Here is a 17500-nt window from a genome sequence, read left to right on the forward strand (position 1 = left end):
TTCTGTTATATTATTTTATTTGTGTTGAGTAAAGAGTCATGACTCTTTGAAGAGAGTCATGACTCTTTATTCAAAAGACTGGCTCCTTGTTATCGTCATTTGGTAGCAGTTATAAGATGACATGGGAGTCAGAATCACGTAATATATTACTCTATTGGTGGGAATTATTCTGTTATATTATTTTATTTGTGTTGAGTAAAGAGTCATGACTCTTTGAAGAGAGTCAAGTCTCTATATTCAAAAGACTGGCTCGTTTTTATCGTCATTTGGTAGCAGTTATAAGATGACATGGCAGTCAGAATCACGTAATATATTACTCTATTGGTGGGAATTATTCTGTTGTATTATTTTATTTGTGTTGAGTAAAGAGTCATGAGTCTTTGGAGAGAGTCATGACTCTTTATTCAAAAGACTGGCTCGTTATCGTAATTTGGTAGCAGTTATAAGATAACATGGGAGTCAGAATCACGTAATATATTACTCTATTGGTGGGAATTATTCTGTTATATTATTTTATTTGTGTTGAGTAAAGAGTCATGACTCTCTTCAAAGAGTCATGACTCTTTACTCAAAAGACTGGCTCGTTATCGTAATTTGGTAGCAGTTATAAGATAACATGGGAGTCAGAAAAACGTAATATATTACTCTATTGGTGGGAATTATTCTGTTGTATTATTTTATTTGTGTTGAGTAAAGAGTCATGAGTCTTTGGAGAGAGTCATGACTCTTTATTCAAAAGACTGGCTCGTTTTTATCGTCATTTGGTAGCATTTATAAGATGACATGGGAGTCAGAATCACGTAATATATTACTCTATTGGTGGGAATTATTCTGTTATATTATTTTATTTGTGTTGAGTACAGAGTCATGACTCTTTGAAGAGAGCCATGACTCTTTACTAAAAAAAACTGGTTCGTTGTTATCGTCATTTGGTAGCATTTATAAGATGACATGAGAGTCAGAATGACGTAATATATTACTCTATTGGTGGGAATTATTGTGTTATATTATTTTATTTGTGTTGAGTAAAAAGTCATGACTCTTTGGAGAGAGTCTTTACTCAAAAGACTGGCTCGTTATCGTCATTTGGTAGCCTTTATAAGATGACATGGGAGTCAGAATCACGTAATATATTACTCTATTAGTGGGAATTATTGTGTTATTTTATTTGTGTTGAGTAAAGAGTCATGACTCTTTGAAGAGAGCCATGACTCTTTACTCAAAAAACTGGCTCGTTATCGTCATTTGGTAGCATTTATAAGATAACATGGGAGTCAGAATCACGTAATATATTACTCTATTGGTGGGAATTATTCTGTTACATTATTTTATTTGTGTTGAGTAAAGAGTCATGACTCTCTGGAGAGAGTCATGACTCTTTGTAGAGAGTTATGACTCTTTCAAAAGACTGGCTCGTTGTTATCGTCATTTGGTAACAGTTATAAGATAACATGGGAGTCAGAATAACGTGGATTGGCACAAATATTACTCTATTGGTGGGAATTATTCTGTTATTTTATTTGTGTTTTCATCGTAAACACATATGGTGACATCACTGTTTTGAATTTTCCCTTAAAAAAAACTCAAAAGAGCATTTTAACAATGCAGTAATAATACGTATGTATGTATAAAGCTAGAATAGCTGTGTACGATTTATTATCCGATTAGTCGACTAATCGACTATGAAAACAGTGGTTAGTTGCAGCCTGTGTACGATTTATTATCCGATTAGTCGACTAATCGTTAAGATAATCATTGACTAATCAATGAAAACAGTGGTTAGTTGCAGCCTGTGTACGATTTATTATCCGATTTGTCAACTAATCGTTAAGATAATGGGGCGGCGTGGCATAGTGGGTAGAGCAACTGTGCCAGAAACCTGAGGGTTGCAGGTTCGCTCCCTGCCTCTTACCATCCAAAAATCGCTGCCGTTGTGTCCTTGGGCGGGACACTTCACCCTTTGCCCCCGGTGCCGCTCACACTGGTGAAATGAATGATGAATGATAGGTGGTGGTTGGAGGGGCCGTAGGCGCAAATTGCAGCCACCACCAGGTGTGAATGATTGATGGGTTCAGAAAAACATGTAAAGCGACTTTGGGTACTTAGAAAAGCGCTATAAAAATCCCAGGTATTATTATTATTATTATTATAATCATTGACTAATCAATTAAAACAGTGGTTAGTTGCAGCCTGTGTACAATTTATTATCCGATTAGTCAACTAATCGTTTAGGTAATCATTGACTAGTCGACAATGAAAACAGTGGTTAGTTGCAGCCTGTGTACGATTTATTATCCAATTAGTCGACTAATCCCTTAGATAATCATTGACTAATCAATGAAAACAGTGCTTAATAGCAGCCTGTGTATGATTTATTATCCGATTTGTCGACTACTCGTTAAGATAATCATTGACTAATCAATGAAAACAGTGGTTAGTTGCAGCCTGTGTACGATTTATTATCCGATTAGTCGACTAATCGCTAAGATAATCGTTGACTAATGGATAATGAAAACAGTGGTTAGTTGCAGCCTGTGTACGATTTATGATCCGATTTGTCGACTAATCGTTAAGATAATCATTGATTAATCAATAAAAACAGTGGTTAGTTGCAGCCTGTGTACGATTTATTATCCAATTAGTCGTCTAATCGTTAAGATAATCATTGACTAGTCGACAATGAAAACAATGGTTAGTTGCAGCCTGTGTACGATTTATTATCCGATTAGTCGACTAATTGTTAAGATAATCATTGACTAATCAATGAAAACAGTGGTTAGTTACAGCCTGTGTATGATTTATTATCCGATTAGTCGACTAATCATTAAGATAATCATTGACTAGTCGACAATAAAAACAGCGGTTAGTTGCAGTTTGTATACGATTTATTATCCGATTAGTCAACTAATCTTTAAGATAATCGTTGACTAATGGACAATGAAAACAGTGGTTAGTTGCAGCCTGTGTACGATTTATTATCTGACTTGTCGACTAATCGTTAAGATAATCGTTGACTAATGGACAATGAAAACAGTGGTTAGTTGCAGCCTGTGTACGATTTATTATCCGATTAGTTGAGTAATCGTTGAGATAATCATTGACTAATGGACAATAAAAATAGTGGTTGGTTGCAGTCCTAGTCCGATGCAGGACTTGCTGATATTGGTGTGTTCTTGCCACAGTTTGACAAGCCTGGAGCCCGTGGGGACTACGACTACCCTGACATGGCCAAGGAAGCGGGTGCTTATCTGAACACAGTTTAAAGCCAGATCCAAGTGCCCGGCTTGGACATCTCTTATCTTCTGTTTTAGGTCAGAAGGCTCTGGCGGACGCAGGGATCCCGTACTCGGCCATAGAACAAGCCTGTGTGGGATATGTCTACGGTAACGCCACATTGGGCCCACTATCTGCCAATATTCTCTCAGCCCATCCACCCTCTTCTCTGTGACCGTGTCAGGGGACTCCACGTGTGGGCAGAGGGCTATCTACCACAGCCTGGGCTTGAGCGGGATCCCCATCATCAACGTCAACAACAACTGCTCCACGGGCTCCACCGCGCTCTTCTTGGCCCGCCAGCTGGTCCGGGGAGGTGAGTTGGGGAGGACCTAGTCAATGAAGTGGAATGAACGTTTGTTAGCTTGTTAGATGGAGTCCATAGTCCACGATCAGTCCAATCTGTGGCTTTTTTATTTCAAGAAGGAAATAAGCAGATTGTGATACATAGTAGAGATGTGGGATCACTGTATGTATTGAAGTTATACAGCTAACAATCCAAGACCTTCCAATATAGTTCCAAAGCAGAATAATCCATTTAATCTTGCACTTCACTTGTAAAACTGAAATACACACAATGACAAATGTATACGCATTTACATTACTGAAATGTAATACACAATATGTAAATATTAGCTTTACACAAATATACAATACTATCATCAAAGAAGTACTTGTGAGTGTTGAAATTATTTGGATGGTGTAAATATATGACTGGCAGCCATTCTAAGTCCTCGAAACATCCATTAAAACAGTGCACAAAAATAATTTTTCCATAAACATCTCACCGTCAAATTGAACCACTTTCCACCTTAATATTGAAGTGTAAACAAGTTAAACAGTTTACTTGCAGACTTATCTTTTCCGAGGCTTGTAAGAGCTAACACAACTTCTCATTTATCTCATAAACGGACTTCCTGAAATCGTCGACCCGAAAGTGCCTAAACAAATCAAGCGTAGTAATTTCCTGTCGCCACCAGGTGTCAGAGTCTACAATCAAATGGGCAGAACACTGCCAGCAAGATTTGGTATCAAAGAATAAACATAACATTGTAGAAAACAAATAAATACAAAAACACTGAAAAAACACAATATTTTTGGTGGATATCTTCTTGAACCATGTATTCAATATTCGTATTTTTGTACACTTTTTTTTTTTGTGATCCACAGCTTTTTATGATCATCTTTTTTTCACATTATTTTCTTGTTTTTTACGGTTTCATGGCAGCGTTGAGGGGCTTAAAATATGTTTACCTGGAAGCAGTTTTATTAGACTCGGGCGTGCGGATAAAACTCCATAGAAGAAGGAAGGAGGACCGAGGGCGTCTAAATCAAGTTGAAAAAAAGCTTCAAAACATGAAATTATGATTATGATAAGTTAGGATTAAAAAAAAATATATATTTTATAGATGTAAAGACTTCCTTGTGGTCTACATAACATGTAATGGTGGTTCTTTGTTTTACACATCATATTCAAGCCGCTTTCTGACAGTCTCTTCAGGATGCGTCGTTTTGTGGGCGGTCTTATTTACGTGCCTCCACTTGGACAGCGTCTTCTCCCTGTCTTCTTTGTCGTACTTTTTAGCGCTTCCATAGCGAGACTACTGACAGATATAAGTTAGATGTGTACACTGCTTTGTACTAGAAATGGCAACAAGAGCATAAAGAAAAAGGAGGAGCTTAGCTTATTGACCACAACGGCGGATACAAGCTAATTTTCAGGACTTATGCAGATCCCAAATACACATCAGCAGGTACCAGAAGGTAAGAAAAGTTGGTTTTGCATATTATTGCGAAACAAAACACCAGATAATGTCTCCTAATAGGTGCCATTTTGGAGTCCTTATACACACACCATAATAATACTGTATGTTGAAGCACAGTACGTCTGACTATGGTAGCCGTAATGCTCCGACAATCCATCAAGCGGTGCGGCTTCGTAGCTTACCAAAGTCGTACTGAAACATTTTGATGGATTTTTGTGTAATGTACTATATTCTCGATAAAACATTTAAAGTTTGGTGTTGCTTGCTAGCGTCATTTGTTGAACAGGCGTCAACCTGCAGTCCCCACGTCTCTCTTATGTGTGACTGCCATCTACTGGGCACACTTATCATTAAACCATTTACCAAATAACATTGCTTGGAGGTTGGTAAGCACAAGCATTTTTAACATAGGCGCACCGGGTTATAAGGCGCACGGTCCATTTTCGAGAAAAAAAAAGGATTTAAAAAAATAAGAAATACGGTAGACACGATGAACGTTGGAAGGTTTGACTTTGAAGACGGGCCTGATAAAGTGTCCCAGGTATAAGAAAGAAAAACTAACTTTTTAAAGAGAAATCCACTCAGGATGGAATACAAAGTCTCCCGACTAACCCACCAGTGCCTCCATGGTAATGCCCCCCCTCTACCTCAAAGAACTGCTCACCCCCAAATCCTCCACACCACACCTGCGCTCCGGACAGACTAACCTCCAAGGACAAAGCTACTAACAATGGGAGACCGGGCTTTCTGCCCCGCCGCTCCCAGTCTGTGGAACACTCACCCTGACCACCTGAGGGCACCACAGACTGTGGATGCTTTTAAAAAAGGCTTAAAAACTCTTCTTTTAAAAAAAAGCCTTTTTTTTAGATATTTAAAGTTTGGTGTTGCTTGCTAGTCACAGTTTTTATTTTATTTTTATCTTTTTTAAAATTTTTAATACACAGTAGCACTTTGAGGTTGTTTGCTCAATTTAAATTGCTTTTTACAAATAAAATCTATTATTATTATTATCATTAAATGTTGTGTAAAAACAATACAATAGGATGTAGTTTTATGAAAAAATATAATACTTTTGGACTTTTACAGTGCCTCCTTCTCCATCAAACACACCATCAGCAGCTTCTACATATCTTCAGGGATAAATTGAACACTCTTGGTTGGCGTTAGACGAGCAGTGGTACGCTGGGATTGCTTAACCATATTTTTGATGATTTATTTTCTTAATACAATGAATATCACCCGCATTCCAAAACTATTCGAAAATGAAGGCTGGTGTTCCTCGTTTGACTTTGCAGGTCTTGCAGATTGTGTGCTCGCGCTTGGATTTGAGAAGATGGAGAGAGGCTCTTTGTCGTCGAAGGTAAGAACTAAAACACATTCCTGATTTCTACTTCACATTACAAAATGATAATTACACAGGCGAGGGGGGCAGAGCAGAAAAGAGAGACGGCAGATCAACTGAAAAAAAGGGTCTATTTAAAGGCTAGAGCAGGGGTGTGAAACTGGTTTTCATTGAGGGCCACATGTAACAGTAAATAACTTATAGATATACAGTAAACACTTTTCCACTTCGCATCAGTCCAGCGAAGTGTTTCTGGGTGTTGTTGATAAATGACTTTGCATAATTTAGTTTATTAAGGATCCCCATTAGTCTACACCGCAGCGGAGACTATTCTTCCTGGGATCCAGGGAAAAAACATCACACAATCACAAAACAAAAGATTACAATGCAGACAACATGATCAAATAATACAATGTTGTAATACAAAAATAGCAACAACAATGAACAAAAAAAAACAAACAATAACTTCGAGTTTACATAATAATGTTCATACCAAAGATAAAAAGAGCAATATAAAAATATATATATATATTTTTGCAAAAATAAAACAAAGAACTAATGGCCTATAATATACACATTATAGTACCAAAGACAAACAATAAGTGACAAAAAAGTACCATCCATCCATTTTCTACTGCTTGTACCATAATCAATAAAATAGTCAATAATAAAAAAAAACAGTCATGACATTAGGTACAATCTAGAATAATCTCTTTCCATAGTAGAGTTTTAACTTGAATTTACAGACCAACTGTAGTTACTGACAGTGGTTTTCTGAAGTGTTCCTGAGCCCATGTGGTGATATCCTTTACACACTGATGTCGTCTTTTGATGCAGTATCACCTGGGGGATCCAAGGTGCGTAATATCATGGCTTACGTGCAGTGATTTCTCCAGAAATTTTTGATGATTTTACGGAGCGTAGATGGTGAAATCCCTAAACTCCTTGCAATAGCTGCTTGAGAAATGTTCTTCAACAATTTGCTCAGGCATTTGTTGACAAAGTGGTGACCCTCGCCCCGTCCTTGTTTGTGAACGACTGAGCATTTCATGGAAGCTGCTTTTGTACCCAATCATGGCACCCACCTGTTCCCAATTAGCCCGTTCACCTGCGGGATGTTCCAAATAAGTCTTTGATGAGCATTCCTCAACTTTCTCACTCTTTTTTGCCACTTGTGCCAGCTTTTTTGAAACATGTCGCAGGCATCAAATTCCAAATGAGCTAATATTTGCAAAAAGTAACAAAGTTTTACGATTCGAACATGAAATATCTTGTCTTTGCAGTCTATTCAATTGAATATAAGTTGAAAAGGATTTGTTGTATTCTCTTTTTATTTGCCATTTACACAACGTGACAACTTCACTGCTTTTGGGGTTTGTCCATAATGACTGCGTGTGCATATGATAAGAACCCACTTCAATGTTCCCCCTCTAGTACATGGACAGGACCAGTCCCATGGACAAGCACATGGAGGTGATGATAAACCGCTACGGCATGGTGGCAGCTCCTGCGGCTGCGCAGATGTTTGGCAACGCCGGCAGGGAGCACATGGAGAAATATGGTAGCTGCGTCCTCATTTCACAGCAACTATTGATTGGTAACCAGAGTCCCTTTCAGGCACTAAGCCGGAGCACTTTGCCAAAATTGCCTGGAAGAACCACAAACATTCCACCAACAACCCGTAAGTTCCCACCAAAAGACTAACAATGTCCTCCAGAGAACTTGCCAGGCTATGGATGTGTGTGTAGTTACTCTCAGTTCCAGGATGAGTACACTTTGGAGCAGGTGATGAACTCCAGGAAGGTGTTTGAGTTCTTGACTCTGCTGCAGTGCTGGTGAGTCCAAAGATGACAGGACAAAAAACACACCCCGGGAGAATCCAGCGTCTATGGTCCAGATTGTCTTCTCTCACCAGCCCCACGTCGGACGGTGCCGGCGCTGCAGTTTTGGCCAGCGAGGACTTTGTCAGGCGTCACAGTCTGGAGAAGCAAGCAGTGGAGATCCTGGCCCAGGAGATGGTGACCGACCTGGCCTCCACCTTTGACCAGAACAGTTGCATTAAGATGGTGAGGATCAACAGCGTCTCCATTTTTACTCCATTAAATGAACATTTCATACCATTCCTAATTATTTTATTTATATAGCGCTTTTTCTCTAGTGACTCAAAGCGCTTTACATAGTGAAACCCAATATCTAAGTCACATTTAAAGCAGTGTGGATAGTATAGGTCTTTATTGTCATTGCACAAGTAAAACGAAACTTTGTTTTCGGCACAAACCCGTTCAACATGAGACAAACAAACAGTGTACAGCAGGGGTGTCCAAACTTTTTCCACTGAGGGCCGCACACGGAAAAATCAAAGCATGTGGGGGCCATTTTGATATTTTTCATTTTCAAACCATAACAAAATATATGCATTTTTTATTTATTTTACCTTTAGGGGTCCCGGGGACCATAAAGGGTCTCAGTCATTAAAATGCTAAAAATAACTCAGATTATTATTTTTTTTAAATTATTTAACGCTTACAGGAAATCTCTATATCAACTTCAAGTTGATATAAAGTAATACAAATTTAAAAAAAGGTTTTATGGCTTTTCTGTCAAAAACAACTTAGTTTTTTTTTATAGTAAAACTGAAATATGCAATATTTAGTACTTAGAGCCCTAAAAGATCAATAATGCAGGACACCATTGATTTTAATTATTTCATATTTTTGAGTAATCACAGTGAAAAGATAAAAAAATCACTAACTATATCTGGGATCCAAAAGGTTCCCCACTCATAAAGTGATACATTTTTATTAGGTTTTTAATTTACTTTCATCACTTAAATTACGAGATCAACTTCAGATATACCTGTCCATTTTATGCTGGAACTATTATTTTGTTTGTTTTATGCACTTTTGTCAAAGAAAACTTTGATGTTTTTATATGGCTACTACACAATATATGCAATATTTACCACATAAAGCATTTTAAAGTGAAATATTTGAAGTAATTGGAGCCCTGAAAATAAATCATTATAACATGGATTTTTTGTCTTTTTTTTTTTTTTTTTGAGCAATGGCAAAAAAATAAAAATGAAGAAAGACAAAAGAAAAAAAAACAGCCTGCATGGCAGCTTGTTTGTCAACATTGCAACTTTTTCTCGTTAGATTTCACCTCATTCCACTTTTTTTAATGTTCTTTTTTATTTTTACAATAGTATTTCCAGAATGTGTGGCGGGCCGGTAAACAATTAGCTGCGGGCCGCACTTTGGACACCCCTGGTGTACAGGGTTACAGAACAGGAACGCTGATGGGTCGCCACAAGGCGCCCCGTAAAAGATGGGAAAAAGGTAAATGCTGGGGAAGGATGAGTAAAAAAAATACAATCTAGACTGGACTCCTAAGGGGGCCCAGTCTGGAGTGGGAAAAAAACCTCCGTAGCAAAGCACATATACATATTACAACGTACATCTCAAGATATCTAGCAACAGAGGGGAGGGAGTGGGGGGCCATGGGGGCAGGCCGCAGCTCTCAGGCGCTGACCATCCTTTCATCACCCCTATGGGATTTGCGTCAAAGGCGTTGGATTGGGGGTGGGGTATGTGTGTGTGGCGTATATTTTTGTGGATGCATGTGTGTGTGTAAGCCTGCAGTGTGTCTCTGTTCTGCGGCCTTGATGTCGTGCAGCCGATAGTCAGTCCAAAGTCAACAACAACAGGTGTGTGTCCATGAGAGACAAGAAGGGAGTTTGTTGTGTCTTTGCTGCAGTGTCCTTCGGGAGAGTCTCCAAGCCAGGGAAACAATCCAAGTTAGAATTTTTTGTATGCGAGTGAAAATTAAATGTGCTTTTCAGTCTAAATTGTCTATGACTGGTCCTCAAACCTGCGGGGCAGACAGATCCGACCCCAAACACACGTCAAAAGTGGTAAAGGAATGGCTAAATCAGGCTAGAATGAAGGTTTTAGAATGGCCTTCCCAAAGTCCTGACTTAAACGTGTGGACAATGCTGAAGAAACAAGTCCATGTCAGAAAAGCAACACATTTAGCTGAACTGCAGCAATTTTGTGGTCAAAAATCCAAGCAGAAGCTTGTGGATGGCTACCAAAAAGCGCCTTATTGCAGGTAAACTTGCCAAGGGACATGAAAGCAAATATTAACATTGCTGTATGTATACTTTTGACCCAGCACATTTGCTCACATTTTCAGTAGACCCATAATAAATTCATAAAAGAAGCAAACTTCATGAATGTTTTTTGTGACCAACAAGTATGTGCTCCAATCACTACATCACAAAAAAATTTGAGTTGTAGAAATGATTGTAAACTCAAGACAGCCATGACATGATGTTCTTTACAGGTGTATGTACACTTTTGACCACCACTGTATATAAATGGGTGTAATTTCTAATTATGTATAGTGCTTGGAGGTTTGTTATAATATACACAAAGTTCAGTGACCATTTGTGTTGACTTCCTGTGTTGGTGGCAGTTGATTTGCGCCATGAGTGGCCACTAATAATAACAATAATAATATATTTTATTTGTAAAAAGCACTTTACATTGAGTAAACAACCTCAAAGTGCTACAGTGTATTAAAAAATAAAAATAAAAACTACAACAGCCAAATAGCTAAAACTAATATGCATATATCTTTAAAAAAAAAAAGGCTTTTTTTTTTTAAAAGAAGGATTTTTAAGCCTTTTTTTAAAAGCATCCACCGTCTGTGGTGCACTCAGGTGGTCAGGGAGAGCGTACCACAGACTGGGAGCGGCGGAGCAGAAAGCCCGGTCTCCCATTGTTCGTAGCTTTGTCCTCGCAGGTTGGAGGAGGTTAGCCTGTCCAATAGCTCCAATTCCAAACTGTTTGGAATTGGCCATACAGGTAAATGCTGTGCTATGCACACTTAAAGCCAAATAGAGCTAACATCTGTGAATAATGACGACGTATATACAGTAATACCTTGTATTGACAGCTGTGAACGCCCCACTTCCTGTCTGTGTCCAGGTGGGTTACGACATGTCTCGGGTGGCCGCCAAAAAGTGTTTTGACGCTGCGGGGCTGACGCCGGACGACGTGAGCGTGGTGGAGCTGCACGACTGCTTCTCTGCCAACGAGCTCATCACCTACGAGGCCCTTGGACTGTGCCCTGAAGGTACTATGCCATACCCATCACAATGTCGTAGGACACCAATCTGTACTGAGTGGAAAAACATGAACAATCATATCTGTGAAGTATTATTCGGGGGGAGTTTTTTCCAGTTGATTTTGGGTACAGTTGGTGGAAAAATGTCTCTACCACTGCAGGGTTTGTTAGCGCAAACAGTTTGTCTTTGGTTGCGATGTACTTTCTTTGAACAGTATTTTCCTCGCCAGATACAAGAAGCTTTCATCGATAAAAAAACATATCTGTCGGCTCAGCAAGCTTCACATTTACACAACCGAGTCATGGCGGTCCTAGCTAACTCTCTCGGCTCCCGTCTCGCCAACCTTTCAGCCTCACATCGTACTCACTCAGCTTCTATAGCCATCCTCTGTATACTCATGTTCAAAAAGATAAAGTTGTAAATCCGGTCCAGAAGGTGAGTAAATACAAATGTATTGCCGGAAGTAGGAACACTCGCCTTTGTTGCCGGAAGTAGGAACACTCGCCTTTGTTGCCGGAAGTAGGAACACTCGCCTTTGTTGCCGGAAGTAGGAACACTCGCCTTTGTTGCCGGAAGTAGGAACACTCGCCTTTGTTGCCGGAAGTAGGAACACTCGCCTTTGTTGCCGGAAGTAGGAACACTCGCCTTTGTTGCAGGAAGTAGGAACACTCGCCTTTGTTGCAGGAAGTAGGAACACTCGCCTTTGTTGCCGGAAGTAGGAACACTCGCCTTTGTTGCAGGAAGTAGGAACACTCGCCTTTGTTGCCGGAAGTAGGAACACTCGCCTTTGTTGCCGGAAGTAGGAACACTCGCCTTTGTTGCCGGAAGTAGGAACACTCGCCTTTGTTGCCGGAAGTAGGAACGCTCGCCTTTGTTGCCGGAAGTAGGAACGCTCGCCTTTGTTGCCGGAAGTAGAAAGCTCACCTTTGTTGCAGGAAGTAGGAACGCTCGCCTTTGTTGCCAGAAGTAGGAACACTTCCCTTTGTTGCCGGAACACTCGCCTTTGTTGCCGGAAGTAGGAACACTCGCCTTTGTTGCCGGAAGTAGGAACACTCGCCTTTGTTGCAGGAAGTAGGAACACTCGCCTTTGTTGCCGGAAGTAGGAACACTCGCCTTTGTTGCCGGAAGTAGGAACACTCGCCTTTGTTGCCGGAAGTAGGAACGCTCGCCTTTGTTGCCGGAAGTAGGAAAGCTCGCCTTTGTTGCAGGAAGTAGGAACGCTCGCCTTTGTTGCCGGAAGTAGGAACACTCCCCTTTGTTGCCGGAACACTCGCCTTTGTTGCCGGAAGTAGGAACACTCGCCTTTGTTGCCGGAAGTAGGAACACTCGCCTTTGTTGCCGAAAGTAGGAACGCTCGCCTTTGTTGCCGGAAGTAGGAAGTCCGTTGCTATGAGCAATGAAATCAATGCGCCCACGAAAATGAGTTGCGGTAATGCTTAAAATAACCAAATTACAGTAAATATTGTACATATTACATATTGTTATGAAGGTGTCTGTTACTACATTATATATATACTTGCAGTGTGTATATTGTACATATTACACATTGTTATGAAGGTGTCTGTTACTACATTATATATATACTTGCAGTGTGTATATTGTACATATTACATATTGTTATGAAGGTGTCTGTTACTACATTATATATATATATATATATATATATATATATATATATATATATATATATATATATATATATATATATATATATATATATATATATATATATATATATATACTTGCAGTGTGTATATTGTACATATTACATATTGTTATGAAGATGTTTGTTACTACATTATATATATACTTGCAGTGTGTATATTGTACATATTACACATTGTTATGAAGATGTTTGTTACTACATTATATATATATACTTGCAGTGTGTATATTGTACATATTACATATTGTTATAAAGGTGTCTGTTACTACATTATATATATATATACTTGCAGTGTGTATATTGTACATATTACATATTGTTATGAAGATGTTTGTTACTACATTATATATATATACTTGCAGTGTGTATATTGTACATATTACATATTGTTATAAAGGTGTCTGTTACTACATTATATATATACTTGCAGTGTGTATATTGTACATATAGTTATGAAAGTGTCTGTTACTACATTATATATATATACTTGCAGGGTTGTAAATTGTACATATTACATATTGTTATGAAGGTGTCTGTTACTGCATTATATATATACTTGCAGTGTGTATATTGTACATATTACATATTGTTATGAAGGTGTCTGTTACTACATTATATATATACTTGCAGTGTGTATATTGTACATATTACATATTGTTATGAAGGTGTCTGTTACTACATTATATATATACTTGCAGTGTGTATATTGTACATATTACATATTGTTATGAAGGTGTCTGTTACTACAATATATATATATACTTGCAGTGTGTATATTGTACATATTACATATTGTTATGAAGGTGTCTGTTACTACATTATATATATACTTGCAGTGTGTATATTGTACATATTACATATTGTTATGAAGGTGTCTGTTACTACATTATATATATACTTGCAGTGTGTATATTGTACATATTACATATTGGTATGAAGGTGTCTGTTACTACATTGTATATATACTTGCAGTGTGTATATTGTACATATTACATATTGTTATGAAGGTGTCTGTTACTACATTATATATATACTTGCAGTGTGTATATTGTACATATTACATATTGTTATAAAGGTGTCTGTTACTACATTATATATATACTTGCAGTGTGTATATTGTACATATTACATATTGTTATGAAGGTGTCTGTTACTACATTATATATATACTTGCAGTGTGTATATTGTACATATTACATATGATAAATAGATAGTTTTTTGGTGTAAAATCTTATGTGTGCAAATGCTTGGACATTCACATCATAATAATAATAATAAATATATATATTGTTGGGTGTATAATCTTATATATGTGAATGCTTGGACATTCACACAGTAATGATAAATAGTTTTTTGGTGTAGAATCTTATATGTGTGAATTGTTGGCCAGTCACACAATCATGTGTGTTTTAAATGAAGAGTTGTGTGCATTTGTCAACAGGTAAAGGAGGTGATCTGATTGACAGAGGAGACAACACATACGGCGGCAAGTTTGTGATCAACCCCAGCGGTGGTCTGATCTCCAAAGGACATCCTTTAGGAGCCACTGGTAAGCACCGTCTTTCAGCGCTATGCACGCCTACAGTGTAATGCACACAATGTCCACAAGGAGGCATGTGTTCCACGTGATGGGTTGTGCTAAACAGCGTGTGCAAAGTATAAAATTGCACAAACTATTTGTGATCTCCTAAGACTGCGTGTACAATTGATTACGAGTGCAAACGTGGGGTAGACGCTCTATTTAAAAAAACAAACGCGTTTTTGGGGTTTTTACAGACGTACAATTGACGAATGTAAACACAAATACATCAAATGTTGATTTTTCCTCCCCCAACAAGTAAAATGAAATGTACAAAATGTACTTATATGCTACTTTTGGTGTTTTGCTATGTTTTGAAACATGCAGCAGACAAATTGTGGTGACATCTATTAAACAGACAAGAAGCAAGGAATCATGCAGAGACAGAGTTACATTTTGCTCTATTGAGGAGAGACGTTTTTTGGGCTGTACTCTAGGTACAGATCCAAACTACGCTCTAAAGTCCAGCCCACGTGCTTCCTCTATTTATTTGGGAGGTCCCTGGTTACATCACTGAAGCTGTCGCTGAGGGAAGGGGGTCATCTCGACAGCCCCAGTTAGACACAATATATGACTATTGATGAAATACAAAAGTGTTGATACTCGTCAGTGTTTCCCATAAACTGCCAATATACCTATGGGCGTGGTTATGGGCGTGGTCACCATGACATAATCGAGTAATTTGCATAATTTACTACAATAATATGATTTTCTCTAAAAAGGCTCAAAAAATGTATACTTACTAATTAATAATAACAGTTTTGTTTTAAACGTCCATTCATCCATCCATCCATTTTACAATATAATTACAACACTTTATGTACATATTTATATACGGATTTGAACAATAAGTTATTCACTGAAATATATTTATTAATTGTGGTTCTTACAAAAAATATATCTTAAATATAAAAGCTAAAAGGTCTCTTAAAGCTCTGCCCCTTTAATTAGTGCATACTAAATTATTTAACTTTAGCCTACTACTACAACCATATTATTTACCAGCAACATAAAGTGAAACAGAGGCAAAAGTGTCCTGCCACAGTCAGTAACAAATAAACATAAAACAGTAGTGGTCAAATACAAATAAGGCAACAAGAGAAGTATCCTACACTTCTCTTTTGTAAAGTAAATCTGAACAGCCTATATGGGCATCTACATCAACTATAGGATTTGCCTGAGAAGCTGGACAGGACAAAAAAAAAAAAACAAACAAAAAAAAAATCTATTTGTGGCGGACGTAATTCTTTCGTGAATGAATGTGTGGGAAACACTGCTCGTGATATCGCCCTGTCTCTGCCCTGTCTGCGTCACGGCACTCGATGTTCGCTTGGCAGTCAGCAGGCCGATTCAGGGTCTGAAAACACTGATAAGAGACGACTTGCTTTGCACAGATAGAAAAAGTACAACTTCAGCACAATTGATAATAACTACAGCAACGGCCCTTAAGCATAAGAATTGTGTGATAATATATACATCATTATTCTAACAAATATAGTATGAGGTGGGATTCTTTGGGAACCTCACCATTCGATCATGATTCAGGAGCTACGATTTGATTCCAAATGGATTATTGATGCATCTTATGTAGTTATTATGTGTGTTAATGTAGTTTTACATTTATTTTGGTTGGACACAAAATCAAAGGGTGGCCCATGATGATTTTCCTCTTTTCTGACTTATAAATGTTGCTACAATGTTGGACACTTGCGTTAGACCAGTGGTGTCCAAACTACGGCCCGCGAGACGTCATGAGTTCAACAAAACATTGCACCGTCGAGTGCTTTCAAATTCATCGAAAAATATCAGGCCGTCTCTGAACGCTACATACTTGCTGCCATCTTGTGGACAATGTGAGTAAATCAAATCAATGAAAGTACTTTGAAATAATAGCACAGCATTTGATTATATGACACAATCCAAACGACCTTCCCTAGTCATGGTGAAAAACTAACATAAATGTTAACACACAATGTCACATAAAATAACCCGCTCAGTGAACTTAGTGGATATTATGAAAAACATCCAAACACCATAAAATATTTCACAATTACACCGATTTAAATCCATTAGGGTGCATGATGGGAAATATGTAAAACACTCTCTCCACACTTTTCCATGGTTGGCACATTTTAGCTGCTTGATATTTCTGATTGATTACAAAACTTTCAGAAGGTCGTCACGGAAGTGAACAATGTAGGAGTCCAACTTTCACATACGGTACTTTTAATATCCAATTCAAAATAATTGTATATCCATTATATTCATTATATATCCATCATAGTAATATAATATACACACACACATATATATATATATATATATATATATATATATACAGTATATATATATATATATATACGTTTGGTCAGGGAAAAACACAGAGGCTATTTCATCCCGACAAGCCTGTTTCACAGGTTTCACTGCTCTTAAGGGGATTTTATGAGTTTTTATGATATATATATATATATATACACACACACATATATATACATATATACACGTACACACACACATGTATATATAAATATTTATGTGTGTATGTATGTATATCTGTGTGAATATATATATATGTGTGTGTATATGTATACACACATATATATATATGTATATGTATATATATATATGTGTGTGTATATATATATATGTATATATATATATATATATATATATATATATATATATATATATATATATATATATATATATATATATATATATATACACACACACTCATATATAT

The 17500-nt window shown here is 37.6% G+C and overlaps 1 protein-coding gene across 1 annotated transcript in view; it reads left to right on the forward strand.

The window, feature by feature from the left end:
* scp2a (sterol carrier protein 2a) overlaps positions 1-17500 on the forward strand; it is a 32221-nt gene that overhangs the window by 570 nt on the left and 14151 nt on the right. The window contains exons 2-11 of the mRNA XM_062047117.1: positions 3183-3240; positions 3312-3383; positions 3458-3589; positions 6335-6399; positions 7816-7942; positions 7999-8062; positions 8130-8216; positions 8297-8447; positions 11373-11520; positions 14620-14727. Of these exons, the coding sequence (XP_061903101.1) occupies positions 3183-3240; positions 3312-3383; positions 3458-3589; positions 6335-6399; positions 7816-7942; positions 7999-8062; positions 8130-8216; positions 8297-8447; positions 11373-11520; positions 14620-14727 (1012 nt within the window). The remainder of the gene's footprint in view (positions 1-3182; positions 3241-3311; positions 3384-3457; positions 3590-6334; positions 6400-7815; positions 7943-7998; positions 8063-8129; positions 8217-8296; positions 8448-11372; positions 11521-14619; positions 14728-17500) is intronic.

Source organism: Entelurus aequoreus, linkage group LG05, assembly GCF_033978785.1.
Source record: "Entelurus aequoreus isolate RoL-2023_Sb linkage group LG05, RoL_Eaeq_v1.1, whole genome shotgun sequence".
NCBI lineage: Eukaryota > Metazoa > Chordata > Actinopteri > Syngnathiformes > Syngnathidae > Entelurus > Entelurus aequoreus.